Source organism: Bombyx mandarina, chromosome 04 (genome assembly GCF_030267445.1).
Source record: "Bombyx mandarina strain Sakado chromosome 04, ASM3026744v2".
Lineage (NCBI taxonomy): Eukaryota > Metazoa > Arthropoda > Insecta > Lepidoptera > Bombycidae > Bombyx > Bombyx mandarina.
Genome location: NC_143211.1, coordinates 11,018,128 through 11,034,062, shown reverse-complemented (window position 1 = coordinate 11,034,062; position 15,935 = coordinate 11,018,128). Strand labels below are relative to the sequence as shown.

At 33.4% G+C, this 15,935-nt stretch overlaps 1 protein-coding gene across 2 annotated transcripts; it reads left to right on the top strand.

Moving 5' to 3' along the window:
- The first annotated feature begins 262 nt into the window (after positions 1-262).
- On the top strand, positions 263-15,492 carry LOC114248386 (aromatic-L-amino-acid decarboxylase). 2 transcript variants are annotated; one of them, XM_089727065.1, is made up of 7 exons: positions 268-425; positions 8,101-8,139; positions 8,720-8,804; positions 9,895-10,129; positions 11,948-12,197; positions 12,481-12,629; positions 13,839-15,492. In XM_089727065.1, exons 2-7 carry the CDS (start codon positions 8,109-8,111, stop codon positions 14,559-14,561), a joined length of 1,473 nt encoding a protein of 490 aa, XP_089583191.1. In that variant the 5' UTR covers positions 268-425; positions 8,101-8,108; the 3' UTR covers positions 14,562-15,492. The 2 variants fall into 2 exon arrangements, with proteins under 2 accessions (XP_028037400.2, XP_089583191.1); XM_028181599.2 differs by lacking the exon at positions 8,101-8,139 and having other exon boundaries at positions 263-425.
- The last annotated feature ends 443 nt before the right edge of the window (positions 15,493-15,935 follow it).

The window sequence follows — 15,935 nt, the reverse complement described above, 5'->3', positions numbered from 1 at the left end:
GAAATCCAAAGAAAATATTGAAATACACATAATCAGTGTTTCATAATTTCAAGGTACTTTTAAAGAATGCTCATCTAAAAATGTTTTTGTAAAGTTTGTGATATAAATTTTTGTCCTCAAAATGGATTTTAAAGCTTTGCAGAATTTGATTTCTATTAATTAGTACACGAGTTGAGGGTTCATGCGCAGCAGCTAATCTTTGAAATTGAGTCGGCTACGTAAACTGTTCGCTAGATGGTTAATATATAAAGCTTGCAAGGTTCGCGGCGACGGCTGTAGTCTCTCGGTACAGGCCGTTGGGTGAGCTGCGTTTTGCATTTATTCTTCGAATGTTGTTCTGAAGTAATTCAATATAAATTTGACATCGTGAACGTTCGTTTTTAAAAAGTTTTTTTTGTGTTGATTTGACGGGAGCAAATAGATTGGTAAGTGTCCGAATTTACTGCGCTTGACCCAGAACCTTATTGTTAAATTAAGTAATTAGCAATCCGATGCGAAAGATTATTCGTTATTTCCAATAATAATAATCATTAAAACGGATTTTCCATTATGCTCTCATGATCGTATCATATCCTAATTCATTTTTAGGTCTGTAAATTTCGATTTTTGTGAAAAAAAGGTAAAACTAAAATTAATTTAGAGTCACGTTTTTTTAAATAAACTAAAAAAAACGTGAATCTAATTTTTTGTGGTTTTTATTAGTTTCGAGTTTGAAAAATCTCCTATACGAATGTTTTTGTGATGTTGCTTATTTGATTCCCTGAAAAGTATGTATAATGTTTTCGATTTGTTACATACTTATAAAGTTAATTAAATTTTTCAAGTCACAAAGACAAGTTAGGTATCTTTTGAAAAAAAGAACAATTTATACGTTGACTTTGAGCTACTCTTGCTCATATTTAGGTAGATATCTATATATATTTTTGAATTATTCATTTAAGATTATATATCAATAATTTGATTCTAATCGAATATACCCGTACTAACCTTGATTGGATGACTTTCAAATAATATTTATGACCCTGACATTCGTTGCGGCTTTTTGACATATAAACCTTTGACTTTGACTAAACCTTTTAATTACAATTATTTGCAATAGTGTTTATCAAAACTAAGACGGAAAAGATCATGGTAGTTGAAAAACGAGCTGGGGCCAAATAAATTCGCGAAAACGTGTCTCTTCTTAATATTCTCATAAGTTACAGCTATAAATTTTGGTCGATTAAAATGGATTAAGCCCTTAATTTTACCTTATCTTCATTTTAGTACATACTTATAAGCACATCCAAATTAGATATATCAGAATTTGTCGAAAGTGTACAAACAGACAAACAAAAATTGTAAAGGATTACATATCGAAATTTGGATTATCATTTCAGAATGTAAACTAAGCAATAATAATATAACTTTTACTTAGAACGAATTATGTAAGAACGACGATAGAAATCTTAAATTTATTGACACTTAAATAATAATTGTAGAAGGTAGGTATAACGTAGTAATAAAAAATGTTAGTTAGTTTTCATATTGAACATAAAAGATTTATCAAAAAAACCAGTGTCTAAATAGGCCCCAAATCAAGGATTTTCAAATATTTGTTTTTGTTGTTTTTTTTTGTTCATTTGTCATTTGAATTAAAAACCTTATAATGATTTTAGAGTCGATACCTGTATACCTACCAATAGTTGTATGAATCTATACGAATCTAAAACAAAGTGATCGCAATGAAGTTCAATTACCGGGTCAGATTTCAAGCAAATACCTTTATAATTTATAATACTTCAAAGTCAAAGAGGGTGCAATCAGGACACATTCGTAGAGTCTAGATATGTTACCTACATTTTTTTACATAATTACTATAACTTTTTATCGATATCTATATCATATTCTATTATATATAAAATCGTATTATCTTTAACATGGCGATATTTAATCATATCTAAATGATTGCACCCACGAAAGTTGGCTCAATGTTTCAAGACAAGATAAATATACAAATATAATATACATATAATATAATATATTGTAGGTACTTATTAACTCCATGAATATATCATAAACAAAGATAGTACGGGACTCATTCGTCGACGATAAAAGCGATAAGGTGACAGAAACCGGCGATATTTGACCCACGTTAGTGACCTAGTGAGGTATTCTAGGGATTCAAGTGGCACTGTATAGGGCTCCGAATAATCTGCCAACCTAGAGGGCCGATGGCTTTCGGTTCGGTATCTTGTGTCCCTGTGAGGTTAATTTGCCATAATTTAATAGAGTCCGCGATACCTGCTCACTGTCCAAGCGAAGAACAGAACACATAATATGTAGTACAAAATATTTTTTGAAGCATTCAATACGTAATATTAATAAAAATAATTCTTCTATGAGATTTTTGTTATAGTGAGTTTACCGATTGACAGTTCCATGAGATTATTTTGTGAAGATTTTTTTACGGGTTTCGTTTCGTACTACTCGAATTTATTACTGTCGATGTACCAATTTGTTTCATGGGTTTATGGAAAACTTCGATTATAAAATTATACCAACCAATCCGTCTGTTTTTGTAGTTTTAGCTACTACCATCATTACTCAAACATACATAAAACTTTATCCGGATATAAAAAACAAAATACAGGCGCTTGATTTTCGAAGAAATCTAGTAATTTAGTACAGTTTGATCATACAAAGTCTGCTACAAAACATAATCTACATATATAATATAAGCCATATCAGTTCAATACGATATAACTCAAATGTAGAGCAAAAAGGAGGCCATTTAAAGTTTATAATTTTTTACGTTCGGTATTTGGAATTTAACAATGCACTAAATAGGCATAATTCAATAGAGTATCATAACTCCGCTTCGGTTAATGTTTGTCGTCGTGATTACGTTTTGAGGAAAACCTTAAACAACGTCAGCCTCTAGCGCTTTTAAGGAAAGGAAATACCTGTTTATGTCGGTAACGTCATTAATCGGGATTCCCCCAGCCGTATTTTATACGAATTCCAAACCTTCATTAAATCTTAACATAGGTACATACGTCACATTTAGAATATTAAAAATATGTATTCAAGTTTTTGATGGTCACTACACTTCCGTGTAGGTAAACAAGAATCATCGTCTAAACATAAGACAGGTTTTACGGTAATGACCGTATCTTAATGAAGATGGACATGTTCAAACATTAATTTTGAGATAATAATGTAATAAAATAATCATCAGAAAATATGTAACTAATGATTCTGGTGCATTCCAGAATGTTTTATGGTCATTCCTTCATCGTTCGGTCAATTTCGTTTGTGGAATGCTCTCTCGGTACGTATAGGACACGCTGAAACATTAAATTACCTCAAACGAATGAGGAGCAGTATTTTTTTTTTGAAGGGAGGATGACTGTTGGCCTGTTGGTCTTTTAATTTCACCAGGACAGGTGAATGAGCAGTATTGATCCGTTTAGTTATCAATTTGTTTATTATAATTTGTGTACGGGTAAAATGTCTGATCAGAACATACATATAGATTGTTGCATTTTTGTATATAATGTTTATTAATTTTTTATTTATAATATTTACATTTAATTAAACCGCAGTTAATTTATTTCCTTAGAGATTTCTTGTCCGCCTGATGATTGTCTGGAAGAGATCGCTCTTAGCGACAAGACCGCCCATTGTATATTTGTATTTAATGGTTGCATTTTTGTTTATTAGCGTATAATAAAGCACACTCACTCTCTCTAAAACAGTTTATTATTTCTTAATGGGTTTCAATACAGACAACGATAACAAAAATACTGGTGGAATACTAAACATTGTGATGCTATTTAATTATATCAATCTAAAGTGATACCTAAAGTGATAACTTTACTATAGATTCTGTAAAAGAATAAGATACAATTTCCGAAGACAACATTGTATTTTATGAACATTGCGTGCAGCCTTCTTTTGCCTTGGCCCTAAGTTCTTCAGAACGTACTGAGAGTAAGAATGAAATCTGTTCTAAATAAGATTTCGGTGTAGTTTTTTAGGGCCGAATTAAAATTGTTATTAGATTAAAAATAGATATATATTAAAAAAAATGTTGTAAAACTAAAGAGAATATTTTTAAGAAAGTAAACTAATATTTAAATTAAACGAAATACATAGTGTTTTATATCATATTTTAAAAGCTCACTATATATTTTTAAGATTGGGAGGCAATGTCTATGTTCGTTGCGATTTTACTCATTAAAGTTGAATTGGTTTAAGTAAGCAGATGTGCCAAAGGAAAACCTCGAAGTCAGTAACTCCCCAAACTGTTAAACATATATATTATATACATAACATATATATTATTGACACAGTTTTATTAGCTCGACTTGTATCCACCTATCGATACAACAGAATGTGTCAACGAAATTTTCATAAACTTCAAGATGTTCTAATAAATTGAATATTTTCATGCAACACATAATAAGAACAGATCACGATACAATAATTTTATTACTTAATCAAATGAAAATAATAAACGCGAGATTTAGCTGTAAAAGTAGATTTAATTATGTCTACCTACGCGAAAACCTGAGACAACACGGTGATTTCCAATATTTTATTCACAAAACTCACACATATATTTGTATGCTTCTTCTTCCTAGTGGGTATCTTTTTTTTTATTGCCCTTGTAGCCAGACGAGCATACGGCCCACCTGATGGTGAGTGGATACCGTCGCCCATGGACTTCAGCAATCAGGCAGCAGGGGCAGAGCCAAGCCGCTGCCTATCTTAAAATACCGTAATGAAGATTGCCAGGATAAATCGATGTTTTTTGTTCGGTTTGCTATAAAAGAGTTAAGTTAGGCTTAAGCTACATATTTTTTTAAATACATACTCGTATTACATTCATCAATTTTGATACAAATTAGACATTTTCAATATAATTGTGCATTTATAAGTACCTACAGTACTATAACATTATCGTTTTTTTACTTTCCTTATTGAAGATTTATTAATTGCTTCTATATTTATGATCTTGTTTAAAAAATCAAATACTCCATGTTAAGCGGCTCCAAGTTGGGATTTCCTTCAGCGTTATGAGTTAAGGAAACACATACAAGACAAACACTCACGGACCAGACTCAGAGTCAATAACTAGTTGACCGGCGAGATAAATCTATACTAATATTATAAAGAAGAAAGATTTGTTTGTTTGTTTGTATTGAATAGGCTCCGAAATTACTGAACCGATTTGAAAAATTCTTTCACTGTTTGGAAGCTACACTATTCTCGAGTGACATAGGCTATAATTTTTTTTTAAAAAAACTAGGTATCCTTACTAAAACTCAAAAAATATAACCCAAGGTGTAAAAAAATTACCTAAAATATTCTTTACATCGTGTGCCCTGCGAAAACGATTGATGATAGGATAATATAATGTACTACGACTTTGTAAAACACATTATTTACAAAAAGCGTCGCGACAGCATATGTCTAACTATTATAGTTATATAGTTATGCCGCAATAAGTGTCCTTTCATTTAAAAAAAAAAACAACGTCAAATATCGTTGAAAATTTTGTTAAAGACCCGAGCGGAGCCGGAGCGAGCCGCTAGTATAGTATAAAATAATAGTCAAGTTTGCCTTCAGTTTCGTTTTATTATTTCCCGATTTATCTAATTCTATTTGATTAAAACTATTGTGGTTAGACCTAATTTGTTTATTCAAAGTTGAGCATTCTGGACAAATTACTAGAAATTCTAATACAGCCCTAACTTACTCGCCCACTGCTTTTTCTTTTTGGCTCCATTCCTATATTATTATATTACTGGCGATGAGGCAAAACACTGTTATGGGGCTTTGCATTTCATTAATTACCTACTAAATAACCGCAGCGTTCTTGAAGTGATTACGATTTTTGTCCTAGAATTGGTAATTAGACGTTTTACGTCATACTCTATCGCCTTTTGTTTTTTCCGTCGTACCTATTAGAACTTGAAATTAATGTCTCACAACTACAATTAGTAATTTAGCGGGTAGCCGTTGCCTGTGTACCGACAACGTCGAGGTCCTTAGATAACCTCGCACCAATTGCCAGTAGCGCGCGGCGCCCGTTTTGTATTGCGAAAGAGCCACTCTCTCGACATTGAGAGAGGACTACGAATCAAAACCTCCTTTACATAGTAATGTTTCGATTCTGTGCAAATCGTCGTTGTCATTGAATACAGTTCAAGTACGTATGTACGATTTTCGATAAAGTTAATCAGTTTTCGTTTAAATTTGATGTCTAAATAATAATAATGTGTAATTGTAAAGATTGTAGATTTTTTTTTATGTCTTTGCATTAGGTGATCCGCTTGCCTTTATTCCTAAAGAGACAGTAAACATCATGATCAAAGATATCATATAGGCATACTTAAAATCGATTTCACCTAATCTTTAAGCCTGGAAAAATACAAGAAAACTCGGTAAGGGTATTCCTACCATTTGTTATATTTGCAATATTTATAGCTAAAATATATTTTTGGTGCTTAAAGTGCAATTTATAGCATAACATCTTAGCCTAAAGGATAAGACGCACGGTGCATTCGTATCAAACGATGCAACCGTGCCGGTGTTCGAATCCTGTAGGCAGGTACCAATTTTTCTAATGAAATACGAATTTAGCATAATATGTTCAGGAATGGCTTCCATGGTGAAGGAATATAGAAGTATCATAATGTAGTAAATAAATAAAAACCACAAAAATTGTAAGTTGCGTAATTACTGGTGGTAGGGCGCCTTGCGACCCCGTACAGGGTAGATATCACCACCTTGCCTATTTCTGCCGTAAGGCAGTAATGCTTTTGGGTTTGTACAACAGTGGTCCTGTAAAACGGAAACATAAAAATAATGTTATAAGATGCGGGCGACATTAATTACATTGTTGATGTATCTAGTATCCGGTGACCACTTAATACCGGATGGCCCGTGAGCTCATACTAAGCAATAAAAAAATACAGAATTTTACTTCGGAAATTATCTTTGTGTAGCTGTTAATAAATAAGATAGATTAATTATAGCGTAATAATATGAATATGTATCACTCCATTCTTAACAACTTATGTACACTTACCTCTAAGGAGAGTAAGCTCTCATGGACGTTAATAGTAGATACCTACCTACGAATCTACCAAGATCTCTGAAGTCGGGACACCTTTTCAACGTAATGATTGCAATTACGCCCACTGAGCTACACGACGGATTTCTACAATTGTTATGTTCGTTTTTGTTGATAAAAATAGTACATTTTTTCTGGCTAAAGGGCTCTAAATTGTTATACATTAACACTTGATAGACTGAATAGATTAAAATAATCTCCACGTTAAAAATCAATTACTACTAGACTAAAATAGATGAATTCAAGATTTACTTATTTGTGTTATATACCTACTATTTATGTTATTAGGTGTCAGCTCATCAATTTGCCGTTCAATCCCTGATTTCGCTTAAATAAAAGATAAAGGAGAGAGAATCAATGAATTATTTGATGGCGGTATTGACCGCATTGTCAAGTTGTTTTTTTTTGTTCTGGTTGCGAAGAGATTGCGGCAATAGAGTAACAGTGTTAGAAATTCTCTCAGGTTGAGTCCCGTGAGCTCACCTACCGGTCCGCGAGAAGTTCGAATAACTACACTACCATCGCAACGATTAAGTAGGGAATAAAGACAAAGAGTAACAGTAGCCAGCTCTCCTAGCGTGCAAACTTGACGAGTTACGATTTCGTATTTTGCAACTAGGTTAAAGATAAATCAATATATTATTATTCACATTAATTCTACGATAAAAGAATAAAGTCGTCTAATTAAAAAGGAAACGCGCGGATAAGCAGCACTTTTAAACTATTTTTTCGCGAAGCAGTTCATGCTTTCTGGCTTGAAGGTGCATCTATTGAGACGTCGACCTCATGTCCCAAGGCTGGCGACGGCATTAATAATGTGATACCATGGTCTACTGTAACCACTTCAGACAAAACGAACCGTTTCTCCAATAATTATAATAAAAAATACGAATCAATTAAGATTTTAAATTTAATAAGTGCTGTGAGAAAATCTTAATGTAATATTGTTTACATTATTTGTACTTGTGTTATAGGTGCAGCGATGTCGGAACAGGATTTAAAGTTACAATTCGGTTTGTGCACCACAATAACGTCATTAAATGCGCTAATTTGTAATTTTGTGTTGCGTCCTTAAGTAGTTAATTAATTATTGTACCTATGTATAATTTAGTCACTTTTAAACTTGCTTTTATTAGCTTGATTTGTATATTTTTTTGTATATAATGGAATCTTTAACTCCAAGACATCCAATTAAATTGAAAATTTACACACGCATTAAATACTGATGACCAAACAATATTTTTATAAATTTAATATCCTGCCCAGTATCAACATGAAATTAATTGTTAGTACGGTATGCTATTATGTATTTTTTGTTTGTTTTTAAACTGCATACATTATTAAGTTTACAGCAAAATCATAAATGATATGCATATTATTGCGTAAATTTTGTGTTAGGCTTATAATACTTTAAATCCTTATTTAACATAGTAGCAAACATTAGTATCTGGTAGGCCTTGTTTTTATTTATGCTAATGAATTATATTATTCAAAGCTAATTAGATTTTCTGCATATTTCAATAATAATTTGTATTACTAAATACTATTGTAATTGTTTCATAAAAAATAATATTAAAATCTTTTTTTTCTCAGAAACCATGGAGGCCCCTGACTTCAAAGAATTTGCAAAAGCAATGACTGATTACATTGCTGAGTACTTGGAAAATATTCGTGACAGGTATGTAAATTATATATTTTTTACTAATACAAATACTAGTACAGTTACTAACTTTCATAATTTTGCAATGGTCATTATATCTGTTTTGTAGTCCAACTATCTTGCTGAAAATAAGTTTTTTATTACTTAAAAAGGAAATTAAAACAGATTATTTTGCGTGTAAACTTCATAAGTTAAATAGCTCACAGAAGCCTCATAATATTAGAACTATAATTTATTATGATTTAATGTTATGTCTGGCTATTTATAATACAGATATAAGGTTACCACCGAAAGTCAAGACAAGTATGTGGCGTTTTTTATCTTGATTGTCATATTATGATTGTAGTATTATGAGCCGTTCTATTTCTGCAAATAAATCATTGAGACTTCTACTTCATAATTCACGGTGTGATCGAAGGCCAAGATAGCCGCTGAATAAATGACTGAGCTGTCAGCTATCTTGCCTAATGAACTAGGCGGTATAATTATTTTTATTGGCCCTAATAAATAAAGACGTGTAAATAAGATAAATGCCTACATACATTGTTTTCTGTTGTTCAATAAATATATACCTATATCCGTACATATTAGTTAAATCGGATGAAAGCAAACAGTTCGCGTCAAATGTTATGAGTGTTTTTATTTATTGTGCTGAATCTGAAGATCGGCGCGAAAATAACAATTCAGTAAATATTTTATATAAAATTATTATTGTTTTTTTTTTAGTCGAAAAGTGTTAATGGCCAGATCAACATTTGATTTATAATTCATTATCACAGTACTATTTGCGTGTCTAATTAATAAGTACGAGAAAAAAAGACAATTCAAAAATTTTATCTATACTATAATAATATTATAAAGAGGAAAGATTTGTTTGTTTGTTTGTTTCGAATAGGCTCCGAAACTACTGGACCGATTTGAAAAATTCTTTTTCCATTAGAAGCCGACATTGTCCCTGATGAACATAGGCTACTTTTTTAATTTTTTTTAAATTATATTTTGGTGGTTTCATAAATATGAATTCATAAATAGAGTGTTTTAATGTTTCCGAAGCGAAGCGAGGGCGGGTAGCTAGTTTATTATATTCAAAAACTCAAGTACTTTTCAGACAAGTTGTTCCGTCAGTAAAACCTGGCTACCTTCGACCGTTAGTTCCGGAACAAGCACCGCAACAACCGGAGCCTTGGACTGCGGTGATGGCGGATATCGAGCGCGTGGTTATGTCCGGGGTCACCCACTGGCACTCGCCTCGGTTCCACGCCTACTTCCCAACCGCTAACTCGTATCCCGCTATAGTAGCAGACATGCTCAGCGGCGCCATCGCTTGCATTGGTTTTACTTGGGTAATATTGAATTCTAAAACATTTTTTTTAATTCACTAGCATACAATCAAGGATATTATTTTGTAACGCAATAGCAATTTGACTCAGTGTGAAAGTGTGTCTGTTGGTTTGTCCTTCTTTCATACAGAAACGGAGTTATGGATGGATTATTTTGCATATAGGTAATAAGTTTACAAGGTTTTTAAAAGAGGAAGTTGCCTGTTCGCAATCGAATCCGTTTTTAATAAGAAAAATTGGTACCTCTTCTTAGAATTGCAATACTGGTCTGCTCGAATACAAGTGATTTACTATAAAGGATAAATTCCTATTAATCTCTGCCTACTGCACTACTAAACACTTTCTGCCTATTTCTGCTGTGAAGTAATTCTGCGTACCGGTTTCAAGGATTGCGACAGTCGTTATGTAATACATTTGAGACATCAACCTCATGTCTCAAGGTGAGTGGCGACAGTCGCGTTGTGGTATGTATGGGAACTTATATGTGATATCTATAGAAACACAATACCCATTTATACAATAAATAAATATAAAAATAACAATAACGGTGTATTAAACGTACAATAGAAAGTCAAATCGTGCGGACTTAGTTGACTTGCTGAAAACGAAATCATATTCACCAGTCCACCTTGACCGGAGCTAGGATTAAATTGAGCTAAAACGTTTGTTATCGTTTCATAGCTTCTAGTGAATAACAACGTTTACAAGTACCTTAATAATTATATATACTAAATGTATTATTTGTGATTATTAAAACTTTTTTTTTGCCTATTCATGATTTGTCTGGTATTAATGAAATACATGAAATCGAAAATATTCTTATTTGTTTCGTTTTTATCAATTTTTTTCTTGCCCACGAACTTTAACAATTTCAAGATTGAGAATCAGAATTAATTGGTAGGTATACCTAAGACAGCAAACATTTTAAGGTATTTGAGTAACAGTAATATACATTAGATTATCATTAGATCAAGTTAAACGATAGTCAATTATAAGATACATTTAAATAATGCATGTAAGTCTGTAGCTGTCTGAACCACAATCATGGTTATTGTGTTTCCTTGTAAACCACAACTCTTTAGTTTCTAATATAAAGCAAAGTCAATGTCAATGATACACAGCTTGAAACACGAACAAGGAAAACCTGTCAACCTGTATGATATTTTATTGATTCATAATACACGTAAATGTACATATGTAGCAAATTCTAGTTAAGAAGTAGGTATAGAATAAGTTAGGTTCTACGGTGTGTATGAAATTCCAAACAAAGGTTTCTAAACAATCAAAAATGCGTTCCAATTTTATTAATACATTTTACAATATTGTTTTGCACTGTACTTAGTGTACGCAAAAAACAAATGAGGAGTTCACATGCTTTTTACGATATACCACATTAATTTTTTTCGCGGTATTATGTCAGGTAGTCAATAGTGGAAAGCCGTCCAATCCAGGAAATATTACAGCCAAACGATAGCGTCTTTTTTTGAAAATAATTACTTCAACCGTTTTGGAAAAAAAAATGATAGCAAATTAAAAAATAAAATTTTACATTAACTTGGCTACAAATAAGTATTACTGTTTTACCAGTAAGGCGAATCGTATTCTTGTCTGTATACCTAACTTCTGCCTATTTCTGCTGTGCAAGTTATGTATGCTTTATGATTTAAAAAACAGACATTACTCATGAAGTGTTTGACCAACCTCATTCTTAAATTCCTAAAGCCCTAAAACCTATACGCCTATAAAAACGTTAAAAAACCAATTTCGTCGTTTAATATAATTAATTTCATAGTAATTGAAAAACGATTTCATTTTATTTAGATTGCTAGCCCGGCATGTACAGAGTTGGAAGTGGTTATGTTGGACTGGTTGGGTCAAATGCTTGGCCTGCCAGAAGAGTTCTTGGCGCGGTCAGGTGGCGAGGCCGGCGGTGTAATCCAGGGCACGGCTAGCGAAGCTACTCTTGTCGCACTGCTAGGAGCCAAGTCTCGCATGATGCAAAGAGTCAAGGAACAACACCCTGAATGGAGTGACACCGATATATTATCCAAGCTCGTCGGCTATTGTAATAGTAAGTTTAATTTGATGAGTACTTTTGCAAAAGAAAATGAGGATTTGCTTAGTGTTGTTAAAAAGATAAGTCAAGATGAATTTAATCCATTGTATTTTGGCTGAAAGATACAAGATACTTGTAGCCATGCGCGCAAACTTGTAATGAGGCTTTTCACTAGTATTCTTCACTTCAATTTCTCATTATATTATTTTAGTCTATCTCAATTTTCGATTCAATTAAAAAAATGTGTTTAGTCCGATGACGTTATAACATTGTTCTTATTACCTGTATTTCGTTACAGAACAAGCCCATTCTTCGGTGGAGCGAGCTGGACTCCTCGGCGGTGTTAGGCTAAAATCACTACAGCCAGACGGTCAACGTCGTCTTCGCGGAGACACTCTTCGTGACGCTATTGATGAAGACATCCGCAACGGTCTCATTCCATTCTATGTAAGTTTTTTTTTCATTTCCGTTGTACGCAGACGAGTATACAAGGCCTATCGCCCATGGACACTCCGGTTATCGTTTTCGTCGAACCCGTCGCTTGCGACGAAGGGCTTGACGAGTAAATTAACCCATAGACACAGCCCACTGAGTTTCTCACCGGATCTCCTCAGTGGGTTGCGTTTCCGATCCGGTGGTAGATTATGCGAAGCACGGCTCTTGGTAGGGTTCGTGTTAGCAACGTCGTCAGGTTTGATCCCCGTGAGCTCACTTACATATTAGGAAGAAGCTGAAATAGCCTCTCAAGGCTATCTTCATAGGCAGGGAAAAAAAATCGTGGACACAAGCATAGCCAAGGCGATGCCTACTGCGAAATTTAGAAATAAAATACCCAATGCTTTAATCTAAACAAAAAATACTTCTATTTTCAAATCCAAGTGCATAAGATTGGTAGTTTCATATTTCATTGGCCCACAAGTTATCTCAAATAAGAATTAGGGGATCAATAAACACGCAGTCTATATACGTTGTTCCCAACGTACGTTCGCGTGTTCGGTCTCAGGAACACGCGAACGGCTGCAAACGCACACTGTATGAAACTACGAGTAATTTTTACTTTGTTGTTAGCACATTTGACAACTTGGCTCGTAGTGAAGTATTCGTATTATACAAGCACTAGCGGCCCGCTCCGGCTCCGCTCGGGTCCTTAACAAAAATTTCAACGATATTTGACGTTGTTTTATTTTTTTAAATAAAAGAACGCTTATAAGAACGCTAAGAACTATAATGGTTAGACATATGCTGTCGCGACGCTTTTTGTAAATAATGTGTTCTAAAAGTCGTAGTAAATTATATTATTCTATCATCAATAGTTTTCGCAGGGCACGCGATGTAAAGAATATTTTAGGTAATTTTTTTACAGCTTGGGTTACATTTTTTGAGTTTTAGTAAGGATCCCTAATTTTTTCAAAAAAGATTATAGCCTTTGTCACTCGGGAATAGTGTAGCTTCCAAACAGTGAAATAATTTTTCAAATCGGTTCAGTAGTTTCGGAGCCTATTCAATACAAACAAACAAACAAATCTTTCCTCTTTATAATATTAGTATCTATTAATATAGAAGTATAGATAACTTATACGCGTTAAATGTGTACTTTCAGACAGCATCATTCATACTTTCAATAATTCATTAATACAAGAATTACACTCATTCCAGGTTGTTGCTACATTGGGTACAACTTCATCCTGCACATTCGACGCTCTTGACGAAATTGGAGATGTCTGTCTCTCACATGGAATTTGGCTTCACGTTGATGCTGCCTACGCTGGATCGGCTTTCATCTGCCCTGAGTATCGATACCTTATGAAAGGCATTGAGAAAGCGGATTCCTTTAATTTCAATCCTCACAAATGGATGCTGGTCAATTTTGATTGTTCAGCAATGTGGTTGAAACAGCCACGATGGATCGTCGATGCTTTCAACGTTGATCCTCTTTACTTGAAACACGACCAGCAAGGCTCAGCGCCAGATTACCGTCATTGGCAAATACCGTTGGGCCGCAGATTCAGAGCGCTGAAATTGTGGTTCGTTTTGCGATTATACGGTGTTGAGAACTTACAAAAACACATCAGAAAACAGATCGCATTGGCCCATCTGTTCGAGAAGCTTTGCACTTCAGATGATAGATTCGAGTTGTTTGAAGAAGTCACTATGGGTTTAGTGTGTTTCAAACTGAAAGGAAGCAATGAAATCAATGAAGAACTATTACGCCGTATAAACGGACGTGGAAAAATTCATCTTGTCCCATCTAAGATCGATGATGTCTATTTCTTGAGATTGGCAATTTGCTCTCGTTTCTCTGAAGAAAGCGATATACATATTTCTTGGGAAGAAATAAAATCGAGTGCTGACGAAGTTCTTAAAAGCCAAAAGAAGTAAATAGTAGTCTCATAGCAAAATAATCTTGAGCTTTCCTATTAGTACTTATTACAAAGATACATTAATATGTAATCGTTTTAAATTACCTACTATATTATATACCTTACATACACACTAGTAATTGCATTGTTTAGAAATATTCTTTAAATGAATACGATTGTTATTATAAGTTTTTTATTTATTTTTTATATTGCAATGAGATCTATTACGTTCAACTCGAGCGTATGTAATTACTATTTCGCATGAATATCAGCAATATCCGGGACATAGCCGAGTCATGTGGAAGCTCTTCTAGACCTCGATTGAAGTATATGCTCTCAGGTGCACTCTCCCAATAAACATTTTTTTAAACTGGACGGCGGAAACACTGTGTTTCTACAAATTCTGGTTTGATGAAGGATGGCATTTAATGGAGGAGAACTGTGGTCTCCGATAACCAGATGTTACAAACGGTCGGTTATGTATCGAAAATCGAATGATCCGTTTGTGTATGAAGCTTCGATTGTTGATCGAAGGTATTAAGTCGAATGGAAGCTTCCGGTACTTAAGATGACCCCGCCCATGAAGATGATTATATTAAATTACCTATAGCAATAATTGAAGAAAAACAACACTTGATTTCCGCATTATATTGCAAAATACGTAAAATAATGTGATTGTATGTTATGCTTGTGATATACAATAATTTTAATTATAAGAAAAATTGAATTGTTTTAGTTAAAAAAATATTGTTGTGAAAATTGTGAATTAACATAGGCATATCTATTTACGTATTTAAAAGAGATTTTGAAAAAATATTTATTGCATTAAAAATTCATGCTTGCGTGACTTGTTAAAAGTAAATTTGTTAAGTGAAATGTGTTTAGGTTGTTGTTGCATAAATATATAGAAATTATAAATATAAATTTTGGCTGTATTTAGTGAAACGATACTTTCTTGTTTTATTTTCTTCATTTAATTAACCAAATACCATATAATATTGTAACGAAATTACTTAAGCTTGAAAAACTCTTTGAATACATATTATTATGGTTGGACATACTCGTAATTACACATAGCGTTATTAAAGTTATTATTTCGTCACGCTTCACATTAAGATATATTATGTCATTTTATTGCCATAGAGGCAGACATTCGAACATACGGCCTACCACATGGAACCATGTCACGGCCGCAGTCACCGAAGTTCATAGACATTACCAATTCCAGTGGCACAGTAAATTTCTGCCTACTGGTGAAGATTTTTTCTAAATTAGATTGATGAAGGACATGACCAGTGGGCTTAGTGTGAGTTTTTTAACGTTCACGATATCACAAAAGTTAACTCAAATTTGTATGGAATTGGAACGATTGCCTACATTTGTCGCTAGGGGC